The following is an 11476-nucleotide window of genomic DNA, read 5'->3' as shown; positions in this document are numbered from 1 at the left end:
CATAGATGCTGAACTGAATGGACAGTGGACTGCACCTGGAGACCTACCTAGGCCTCTTATGATGCTGGAAGGGGGCGTAAGTCATAGTAACAACAAATGGAATCCCTCCCCCAGTAGGATAGATCTGGTCCGATCTGTTTCAACTAAAAAACGATTACTTCCACACTTGATGGTTGCAAATTCATTTCCCTAACCAACTCCTTCCTCATCCCTGACCCAGAGGTTCACTAGCAAGGTCACAGGCCCAGGCCAGGTTGTCAGATGACCTTAAGGAAGTACTGTCCTGAGCAGGGAGACAGAATGGACCAGTGCCTCTGCTAGCTCACTCTCAGGAATTCCAGTGGGTTTGGCAGAACTGCAGTTCATTTCCACATGAGAAAACTAAACCAGAGGATTCACCAAGCTCACTGAACCAGGAAATGGCAGAGCAGGCCCTCTTCTTATTTAGTGGTTCAGAATGTGGGCTCTGGGCCGGGCACTGGTGGCTCACGCCTGTAATCCTAGCTACTCAGGAGGCTGAGATCTGAGGACCATCGCTCAAAGCCAGCCTGGGCAGGAAAGACCATGAGACTCCTATCTCCAATAAACCACCAGAAAACCAGAAGTGACACTGTAGCTCAAGTGGTAGAGCGCTCGCCTTGAGCTGAAGAGTGCAGGGACAGTGCCCAAACCTAGAGTTCAAGCCCTATGACCGACAAAATAAAAAACAAAAAACAACCCAGAATGTGGGCTCTGGAGCCAGCCTGGGTTCAAATCCTGATTCTACCACTTTAACCAACTTGGTGATTGTGGTACTTCCATATTCTTCCTCTACTTTTTAATCCACAGAGCAAGTACATGAGTATCTCTTTCATGGAGTGATCGTGAGGATTCAAGTGAACACAACACCAGTGCAATGAAAGCTCATAATGAGAATTCATTTTAGTTGTTGGTCTAATTGCAAATGGAATGGAATTCTCACAGCTAAACCTGCCTTGTTGGTATTGCCAAGGAAGACCTCAAGTGTCTTGCAGATTCACCAGTTCCCTCTTGTGCATGTAGCTAGAAACAGACCCCCCACCCCACACACCCAGGGTGGAAAGGGCTCCCCAATCGTCTTGAGCCCTTTCCAGGAGTAGGAGTGGGGACAGACAGGGAAGAGCTGTAAACAGAGCCTTCCTCTCTCTCACCCGCAGATCTCAAAATAACTTGTCTGCTCCCACCCTGCCCAGCTGGCAGAGCTGTGGGCTGAGTAAGGTGCCATTTAAAGACAACCTAGCCCTCCCCATCTCCGGCCCTCCCCCATCTACCCCACCCCCTGGGTCAGGCCCCTGAGGCCAGATCTTGGCAGCCTCTGACTGCTCCCACAGCCACCAGGATGTGCCTGAGAAGGGACTCACATAGGCCACCCAAATGGACCAGGCCAGCCCGTCTGCCCTGAGGTGCCAGCTGCCTATGCTCCGCCCAGATCACCAGGAACCCTGCAAAGGAGCTGGAGCTTGCCATTCCCCAGGGGCACCCTCCCTTGTGGAAGAGGGCCCCTGCCCACAAGTAGCTGGATGGTAGGGAGGGTGACCTCACTGCCCTTCATCTATCCTTCACCCTTCAAGTGCCTCCTGTAAAGGACAAGCTCAGAAGACATCTTTCACAGCGAGAAAGACTAGACACCAAAGATATTTGTTGTGGGGCAGTCGGAGCAAAGAGATCTGGGTTCCTTCCATCCCCCGCTCAACCAGGAGACCTTGGCCACGTTCCTGGTAGTCTCCTGAGCCTTGCTCTTCCAGCTGTGGACCTCAAGGGTAATCTGCTCAAGGCTCTCTGCGGAGGGTGAGACCATCACAGCTAATACTGCAGGGTCCTGTGGAGAGAAGGAAGGTGTAATTACCTGGGTGCAGGGCTGGGTTGGCGGAGGTCAGGCCAGGTGGAGGAGGGCAGGTAGTCTGGGGCACTCCTGTGGAGAGGGCACCGACTGACCAGAAGCAGGAATTAGGAAAAGAGATTTAAAAAAAAAAATCAGAGTGGCTCAGCTGAAGCCACCACAGCCAGGCAGAAAGAATACAGAGGCCTCCGTAGCCTGGCAAGCAAGGGTGAGGAATTGTCACCTGCCCCCCCACCTCCGCCTCCGCCCCCATCCTGGAAGATCAGCCCCCCTCCCCCCCCCCCAGGTCCTGGAAGATCAAGAAGGTCTCAGGACTAGGGGCCAGTTGTCAGGCTCTGCAATTAGGTGGCGCATGGAAAGGATGGGAGACACCCTGGATTGGTCATGCACCCCAGAAAACTCAGACCATGACCCAGGATCCCATCCACGTCACAGGCATGTCACAGCTCTCCCCCTCCTCCCAGCTTCCCCCACCCCAGACATGGTGCCTACCTTCCCATGCCATGCAGACTTCTTCTAAGAAAAGGTTGGGCACCAATGGTCCTGGGTATGTTTGTTTTTAATATTCCAGACCTGGCCATAAGCAGTTCAGATATTTAAAGATGGTCTTGGGGATCCCAATGGTCTGGGCTTTGAAGCCACAAAAGCCCAATTTCCCTGGTGTGAGACCAGGGAGAATTAACTTCCTGCACCTCAGGGCACAAAGGGATGAACTCATTTGTCTACCTTCTCCTGATGATCCTATTCCTGGCACCCTAGGCGGGTCCTCCTGCTGGCCACGCCCATGCTTTGTCCCATGCTTTGTCTCATCTGATAGGAGATTATTCTCTGTCCCCCTTCTTTTCCATGAAAGGATCTCTTCTCTTCTCTGGGACCTGAGACACTATCTTGGTGAGAAGAAATATACCTGTATGCCCCACTTGGCGATTTATAGGATCCCTACAGACCCCAATCTCTTCTCCAATCTCTTCCACTCCTCTCATTGTCCCTGCCTTATCCCTTTCCTTGGTGTCTCTTGGGACTCAAGTCCATTATAGTAACACAGCTAGCTCATCCCAACTCCTCATTACTAGGCTCCAGCATCCCTTGCTAAGACCTGCCAGTTCTCCTCTCCATCCCCACCCCAGGCCCTCCCTCACCCTTTGATCCAAACTAATCTTTTCTTATCCACGGGCTGAAATTTTCTCCTAGGATTTTGCAGCTAGAAATTACCACTGGTGTTGGTGGGAGTTGGGTGTCATTGTGAACCAGGAACATAACCTTTGAGGAATAGTGGGGGGAAAAGGGAGAAAAGCAGAAAAATAACTAGAAAGGGACTTTCAGGAAGCATGTGGTTTGTAGAGTTTGTTTTTGTTTGGTGGTTTCTCTCTTTCTCTGTCTCTCTCTCCCTCACAACCTCCCTCCCTCTTCCTCTTTCTCTCCTTCCTTCCCTCTTCTCTCTGTCCCTCCCCCCTTCTACTCTTTTGGTGGTAATAAAATTTGAACTCAGCCTAAATGCTTGCTAGGTCAATACTAACTGCTTGCGCCATGACTCCTTCCCTGCTTCTTGCTGGTTACTTTAGAGATGGAGTCTAGTGGACTTTTCTATCTGGGCTAGCCTTGAATGGTGATCCTTCTTCTGATCTCAGCTTCCTGAGTAGCTAGAATTATAGGGATGAGCTACTGGCACCTAACTTCATTTTATTTTTCTAAAAGACTAGAGGTTTCTTTTTCCTAGGAAAAAGAAGCTAGTGAGAAGAAACTAAAGATGCCAAAGAGAAAAGACACTGCAGAGACAGACCAGATGGGGTCAAGGGCACCCAGGAAAGCGTCACCTTAGACAGGAGACAGATCTTCACCTGAGAGCTGGTCCACCTACAATGACTGAGCACCTATAGCCAGCACTGGGTGACACAGTGAACACACCCACGGGTTCTGTGCTCATGGAGCTCGTGGTGTAGGAAAGAGACAGATGGCACTGGGCAGGCTGTAGGTAGCAGTGAACAGAGAGACGTGCCTGACAGTTCCTGGCTTGGGCATTTATGGCCATGTCCTGTGTGAGTGTGCACTCCTGCTGGCCCATCAGCTTGCAGCAACTGTCCAGGGCCCAGGCAGGAGCTTCCCACCCCCCTTATTTCAGCTTTCCTGGGTGGCTGCTCCTCTTTCTGCCTTCCTTTCCTAAATTCTTTATATACTGTTAGGCTGTGTGTGTGTGTTGGGGCTTGAAAATGCATTAGCATTTTCACTCAAGGCTGGTGTTGTACCACTTGAGCCACACTTCTATTTTCAGCTGGGGGGGGGGGGCAGCTAATTGGAGAGGAGTCTCCTGGACTTTCCTGCCCAGGCTGGCTTATGTAAGCCTTGATGCTCAGATCTCAGCTCCTGAGCAGCTAGGGTGACAGGCGTGAGCCACCTGGAGGCCCAGCATTACTGGGCCTTTTATGCCCTGCCTGGGTTGCCTCACCTCAGAACACCAGAAAAGCTCTCTACTGTTGGAAGTAGGGATCCAGGCTGAGCTGGAAGACTTAGGTCTTCCCCTACCACTACCGTCTGCTGGCTATTACTTCCTTGAGCAAAGTCCCTTAACCTTTTTGAGTCCTAGCTTCTGGGAAGAATGCTTGCCAATCTGGTTTAGCTTATGGAGTGGAAAGATGGCGACAAGGTTGAGGTCCAGGTGTGAAAGTACCTTGTAAATGACCTGAAACGCGAAAGTGGCCGTGGCTGTTGCTGATCGCAGCACCCAGGCATGGTGGGGGTGCGGGGCGCGGAGCGCGGGACACTGCACGCGAGTGTGTAACAGGACTGATGAACGTCCTCCGCCCTGCACCCCTGTGCCCCCCGTTCGCCACCAGGGCCTCCCCGGTGCTCGGGTGGCCGGCTTGCCTCGTGAACAAACGGGTCTTACTGTGGAGCGTTCCCACTGGGGAAAGACCCCCCCCTCCCGATCCCCGGGGCGGGGCGGCCCGCCCGGGCTGCTGCCGGGCCGGGCGCGGAGCCGCCGCCGGCGGGGGAAGGGTCCGTTCGGGGAGCCGTGCAGCTGCCAGGGGCCAGGCCTGCGGCCACCGCTGGGGACAAAGCGGCTCTGAGCCGCCTCTCAATGGGCGCCTGTGTTCCAGGAAGGGGGGCGGGGCGGCTCCCGGCCTCTCCGCCCTCCCCCCCACAGGGCGTCCCAGGCTGGACACTGGGGCCGAGGAGGTCCCGCCTCGCGCGCGCCCGCGGGGGGAGGCCCAGCCCCGCCCGCCCCTCCAGGGTTGGCCCACGTGCTGGACGTTCGGATCGGGGCTTCAGGGACCCAGGATAATGATTGGTCCCCGGCGAGGGGCGGCCCCGGGGGCACGGCCAGGCCTCCCGGCCGCAGCAGCCCGCCGTGCCCAGGGTGGCGCGGACGCCAGCCCGGGCGGCGGGGACGGGGGAGCCGGGCAGCGCCGGGCCCGGTGAGGGGCGCCCCGCGGCGGGTGGGCGTCGCGGAGGGCGGGTCCTGGGCGGGGCGGCAGGGGCGGCGCGGGCGGGGCGCGAAGTCCCGCCCCGAGGAGGCGGCAGAGGAGCCGCAGCCTGGCCGCGGGCTGGGCCCCGCCGCAGCGCCCGCCCGCCCGCCCGAGCCTCCGGCCCCGGCCGCGCCCGACCCCCGCCATGCCGCCCTCGGGGCTCCGCGGGGCCGCGCCGCTGGCCGCGATCGCCCTCCTGGCGCTGGGTGTCCCCCTGGGTAAGGGATGCGGGGTGAGGCACCGGGCGGGAAGGAGGAGGGGGGGATCGGACCCCCGGGAGCCCCTCGCGTGGCCCGCGGCCATCCGGAGGGAAGAGCGCGGGAGGCCGGGACGAGGGCGGCTGACCCCGGGCGCGGGTCGAGGTTTCTGGGGCTTGGGGCGGGGAGGGGGGCTGAGACCCTTGGTGGACTGGAACAAGTCCGCGCCCGGTCTTGTGGGAGCCGGGGGGCTCGGGCGGCCGAGCGGGGGCAGCGCGGGGTGACCCGGGCCCGCGGCCCCCGCGCCCGCCCCGCCCGCAGCGCTGGCCGGCGAGGACTGCCTGTGGTACCTGGACCGGAATGGCTCCTGGCATCCGGGCTTCGACTGCGAATTCTTCACCTTCTGCTGCGGGACCTGCTACCAGCGGTACTGCTGCCGGGACCTGACCTTGCTCATCACCGAGAGGCAGCAGAAGCACTGCCTGGCCTTCAGGTGGGCGCCGCCTCCCCCTCCTCCGCCCCTCTCCGCTGTCCATCTGCGCCTGCGTGGCCGAGGGGGGTCGCCAGACCCTAGCCCGGGGGCGGAACGGGGAGGCCCGGGCGCCGGCCTGGGAGCTCCCCTAAAGGATAGGCTCGGGCCGGCTGGGCTGAGCCCGTCTCCTTGGTCCGCTGTGGGCTGGGGTGTTAACCCCGTTCGCCCTCTCACGTGGAAAGAAGCACGGGGAAGAAGGCAGGAGATGTACGGGGTTGACTCCTAGGTCTGGAAGTGTGATCTGCGGAAGACAGTCGTCCCGCAGAACCATTGCTTCCTCTTCCCCAAATAAGGGGGTTGTCAAAAGGACTGGATTAGTATCATCATCATCATCATCATCATCATCATCATCAACCCACCATCGTCATCTTCATCTTCATCCAGAGCCTCACCCATGCTAGATAAATAAATGCTCTACCACTGAACTCCATCCCTAAATTAGTGGGTTTCAGACTTCTTTTAAGTCTGAACATATAAAAGAAAAGGTTAGTGTCTGGAGTTAAGTACGCTTGTTTCTAAGGCTCCTTTAGGGCTAACATGTTAACCTAATTAATCAAGTTGTAAGTATGAAAACAATAGTAGAAGAACACACTACTACAAATCCCAGCATGCCCCACACTAGCTAGCGGGGCAGTATAGCCTTCTGGGAAGTGGAGGTCCCAACTCCTCTCCTGGGACTGGGTTGAATCCCACAAGGAATCCCGAATCTTAGCGTTCGGTGGTGGCCCCCTGCTGGCCCAGAGTGGATGCCACCACAGTGAGTGCAGGAAAGTGAGAGGACCTGTTCTTTATCCAAAGTCCCAAGACCATAGCCGGCATCGCCTCGGCCGTGATCCTCTTTGTGGCCGTGGTTGCCACCACCATCTGCTGCTTCCTCTGCTCCTGTTGCTACCTGTACCGACGCCGCCAACAGCTCCAGAGCCCATTTGAAGGTGAGCACGCACTGAACAAGATGAGCCTGAGCCGGGCAGAGCCCTAGGGTGGGCACTAGAAAAGTCAAGTATAGTAGTGTGTGACTATGCATGCGTGTAAACCCAGAGATATTCTTGTATGCTCATAAATATTGGGCCCTGTGTGTGCAAGTATGTACACACACGGGAATATTCAGTGCTACACGGGGGCAGGCTCAGTCTGTCAATGGTGCTATTGTGCGGGAGGCATACACACATGCAGGCGTGGTCTATAGTAGTGAACATTAGGTGTGCACCTGTGTGTACTGAGGATCGTGTATCTGCACATTGCATGTGATTTGCACAGGTGTTAGAAACACATGAGCTTGGGGTCATCAGCACCCTACAGGAAAGAGAGCAGTGTGGAACCGAAGGGCTGGAGGAGGGCTTCGTTGGTGGCAGCTGGGCTGGGTGACCAGCTCCCAGCCTCTCGTACTCCTTGCCCAAGTAGGGCAACCCCCAGGCTGCACGGTTTGCTTCCTGAGTCCTGAGGGAGGCAAACTTACTAGGCACAGATGGACCAGCCACCCAGCTCTAACAACTCTGCCAAACAGCGTTTGGGAGGCAAAGGCCGCAGGTGGCCAGCAAGGAGCCTGCCTGAGGGCTACCAGGGTGCCTACCTTGGTTTCTGGGACAGGCGGTGTTTCCCGTGGCAAGTCTGGCTCTGAATGTTGATCTTTGTCCCTCACCTAGGCCAGGAGATTCCAATGACGGGTATCCCTATGCAGCCAGTATACCCATACCCCCCGGACCCCAAAGCTGGCCCTGCCCCACCGCAGCCTGGCTTCATGTACCCACCTAGTGGTCCTGCGCCCCAGTACCCACTCTACCCCACTGGGCCCCCGATCTACAACCCTGCAGGTAAGTGAGCAATCGGCACCCCTCACTCCAGCTTGGCCTCCACTCTCACCGCAGGATCTTGATCCTCTGTCTTCTACCCTCCTGCTGGAAGCCCTTGGGCCAGCTCTTCCTGTGATCCCATACATTTGGGGGGGGATGGGCGGGGCTTGCCTCTTGTCCTCCTGGGTCCACTGACCCTGTCTCTTTGGCTTTCAGCTCCTCCCCCCTACATGCCACCACAGCCCTCCTATCCAGGACCCTGAAGAATCGCCTGTGGCTCTACTGTTCCTTCAGTGATGGCAGCTTTGGGGATGCCCGGTCTTGTTCCTGCATCCAGCCTTGGGGATGGGCAGGGGTGTTTTAGTCACTGGGCCCCCAGATCAAGGCTGAGGGTAGAGCCCCCGAGAAGAGGAATGGGAGCTGAGCTGGAGCTAGACTATTTACATCAGGCGTGTGGGGAGGGGCTTGGGGGTCACTGGGCTATTTTTATTGGGGAGCTAGGGAGATGGATGAAGCCCTGGCTTTAAAAAACAAAAACAAAAAGTCCCTTTGCTCCCAAGGATTTCAATCAGAAAGTCAGGGCCCCTCCCGTTTGCCTGCTTCCGGCTGGGGTGGGGGAGGGGGAGGCTCCATCAACAGCTGGCCGTGACTCTCCCCTCTGGCTGCCCCACTGGCCAGCTCTCCGGCCTGCTGGATTAAAGCTGTAAAGATGTAAAGTGTTGGTGATGTCACTGAGCCCATCCATGCCTTCCAGTAGCATCGCCCAGCCTTGTGCCCACCCCGCATCCCAGAGTAGGGAAGGGTGGCACCCGCATGCGAGCTCAGCTCCACCTCCAGCCCTACGCCTGGCCTAGGGGTCTTGGCTGGTTCCCAAAAGCTTGCAAGGTGGAGTGTCAGCAGCTGCCAAGAGGGTACTTATTACAGAATCCATCCTCGGGTCACGCCCCTGAGCCATCTGAGGCCCCACAACTGTCCAAAGGCACCTCCCTAAGCTAGTACACTTCTGTCCAAATCCCTCTGACCTTGAGCATGTCTCTGAAGACCCTCAAGCTTGTGTCCTCATGGATAGAACATGGATGTACCTCGAGGCAGTCAAGAGTGTGAACTATGATGTCAAGGAACTATGAGTCCTGTCTTTCCTTCCTCAGCAGAGGTCCTGGGACTAGGGGCTGAAGGGAGAGACACAGCTATCCAAGAGACAGGAGCCAACGTGCTTCTGTCAGCTGTTTGGTCATCAGGGGGATCTAAAGACATCAATGCCAAAGCTTCCCACCGAGCTAGGCAGTAGGAGACACAATGGCTGCTTAGAGAGACAATCTGGTGGCTCATGCCTGCCATTCCCATACTCAGGAGGCCAAGATCTGAGAATCATGGTTTGAAGCCAGCTCCAGCAGACAAAACTCAAAAGATTCTTGTCTCCAGTTAACCAGCAGAAAGCTGGAAATTGAGGTGCGGCTCAGCCTTGAGTTCAGGCCCCAGAACTATCACATTAAAAAAAAAAAAAAAAGTCTGGGAACAGCCACAGGTGCCCGAAGCTGTATGGTCACTGCCTTGCTGTGCTTGTTGGGGACCCGGTCCTCAGTGACAGATCCAGGGAAGGGAATTTCATAGGTTTTGCTTTTTGTCATTCTGAGGATCAGACCCAGGGCCTTGTGCATGCTGAGCAAGCACTGAGCTCAACATCCCTCAGCCCAGTTGATGGCTGTTTAGGTTAAATGGGCAGACCCAAGACCCTCCTTCTAGTTCCCAGAGCTGGGCCCTCCTTTTACACACACACACACACACACACACACACGATGCCACTCCAGCCCTCCTTTTACACACACACACACACACACACACACACACACACACACACACACACACGATGCCACTCCAGTGCAGCCTTGGGCTCTGCTCTCCCTCCCTGTGCTTGCTCTGGGTTCTTGCAAGCAGCTGGGTTCTGGATAGGGCCAATGTGCTAACCATCCCCCCCCCGCCCCCCCCGACTCTCTATCACCCACTACACCCTCTGGAGGGTCACCTCTTGTCACACAACCTGGAAGGCAGGAGCTCCAGGCCAGCACTTTGGAGCCAGGGCCACAGGTTTCCTTGGGCAGAGGTTTGTCCAGCTTCCCAGCTTCCCCCTTCCTGTGGACTGTTCAAGGGGCCTGGGAGTTTGCCCCAGGATCTGACCCAGATAGGGAAGGACAGCTGGACAGCTGATGGGGTCACACCTGGGGCTGCAGCTCCAAATCGGGACAAGGGCTGGGAGCTGGTGCCACGCTTCTGGAAGGGGCTACCAGGTCTCTAGAGGCCTGGAGCTCAGCCTCATCTGTCTTGAAGCCGGGAAACAGAAATGTACAGGATGAAGTCTCTGAACTTCCCTAAGAAATGACAGGAATGTGTGCAAGGCCCTGACCATCAGAACTATTTCCAAGTCAACAACTTGGGCCAAAGACAAGCAGCTTGGTAGTCTAGGGTAAGGAGGTAAGTTTCCTGGCCAGAGTTGGAGGTGGAAGGACACAGAGTGGTTCCTGTTTCTCCTCCACGCTGCAAAGCACTGAAAATAAAAATACAAGAAAAAAGGGAAGCCTCGACAGTAGGGCTTCCACATACTTGTGATCCTGTCCCACACTGAGTCCCTTAAATCAGAGCAACTCTCCTTCCTCTCCCTAGCACAGCAATTTCCTCCTGGCTCATCACATGTGCCAAATCATGGGGTGAAGGAAAGATCAACAAGACCTAGGGGTCCCCTGAGCTATCTCTGCTCCTTCCCCTTGACTAGTACCCCTGATAACCATTCCAGTGCCCCAGAATGAGAAAGGGACTTGTATAGAGACAGCAGCTCCCAAGATCTAGGGTACCTCAATGGTGTTAATAGGTTCTTGCTAGAGTGAAGGGGTAACTAAGCAGCCTCAAGGGTTGGTCTAAGCGGCCTAGGTGGAAAAGAGGGGCTTTTTTTTTTTTTTTTGGTCCTGGGCTTGAACTCAGGGTCTGGGTGCTGCCTCTGAGCTTTTTGGCTCAAGGCTAACACTCTACCACTTTGAGCCACAGTGCCACTTCAAGGTTTTACATGATTAATTGGAGATAAGAGTCTCACAGACTTTCTTGCCTGGGCTGACTTCAAACCGTGATCCTCAGATCTCAACCTCCTGAGTTGCTAGGATTACAGGTGTGACCCACCAGTGCCTGGCTTAGGAGCATTTTTACACAAAGACATGACCCTACAGAGCTCTTGTCTAGTGAGAGGCTAAGGGCTTGGGTCTGATCCCCAGCACCGCCAGCACACACACATACACAGAGCAAAATAAAACATGGGCCTGCTCAGGTAGATGATAGGGGTTTGGGCACAAGGGGCATGGTAGCAAGCATGAGACCCTGAGTTCAAACTCCAGTACCATGGGGACCAGAGGAAAAAAAACACTGAGGCTGCTGGCAAGGGTTAGCAAAAAAAAAAAAAAAAGTGGGGGATTCACTGGGAGGTGGGAAGGGAGTCAGGAGGGGAATAAAAGAAAAATACCTGGAAAAGGAAAAGAAGACACAGCAGGGCAAGGAGGGAAGGTGGGATGAAGGCAGAGGCTTGAGGAGGAAGTTCACTGTTAGGGGAAGGTGCTCAGGAAAATGGGCAGATGGACAGGGTACCCAGGAGCCTG

General features: G+C 55.9%; 1 protein-coding gene across 1 annotated transcript; it reads left to right on the top strand.

The window, feature by feature from the left end:
- The first annotated feature begins 5421 nt into the window (after window positions 1-5421).
- Window positions 5422-8962, top strand: Shisa4 (shisa family member 4). The gene is made up of 5 exons (XM_070041835.1): window positions 5422-5540; window positions 5841-6012; window positions 6850-6983; window positions 7695-7862; window positions 8058-8962. Exons 1-5 carry the CDS (start codon window positions 5468-5470, stop codon window positions 8102-8104), a joined length of 594 nt encoding a protein of 197 aa, XP_069897936.1. The 5' UTR covers window positions 5422-5467; the 3' UTR covers window positions 8105-8962.
- The last annotated feature ends 2514 nt before the right edge of the window (window positions 8963-11476 follow it).

This window comes from Dipodomys merriami, unplaced genomic scaffold (assembly GCF_024711535.1).
Source record: "Dipodomys merriami isolate MVZ:Mamm:240054 unplaced genomic scaffold, mDipMer1.0.p SCAF_31, whole genome shotgun sequence".
Lineage (NCBI taxonomy): Eukaryota > Metazoa > Chordata > Mammalia > Rodentia > Heteromyidae > Dipodomys > Dipodomys merriami.
Note: the sequence above shows the minus strand (reverse complement) of the source record. Positions and strands in the feature narration are given on the sequence as shown.

Coding starts and splice junctions, on each gene's coding strand:
- Shisa4 (XM_070041835.1), top strand. CDS start 5,468: ATGCCGCCCTCGGGGCTCCGCGGGGCCGCGCCGCTGGCCGCGATCGCC. Junction 6,013..6,849: donor AAGCACTGCCTGGCCTTCAG/GTGGGCGCCGCC, acceptor CTTTATCCAAAG/TCCCAAGACCATAGCCGGCA. Junction 6,984..7,694: donor GCTCCAGAGCCCATTTGAAG/GTGAGCACGCAC, acceptor TCCCTCACCTAG/GCCAGGAGATTCCAATGACG.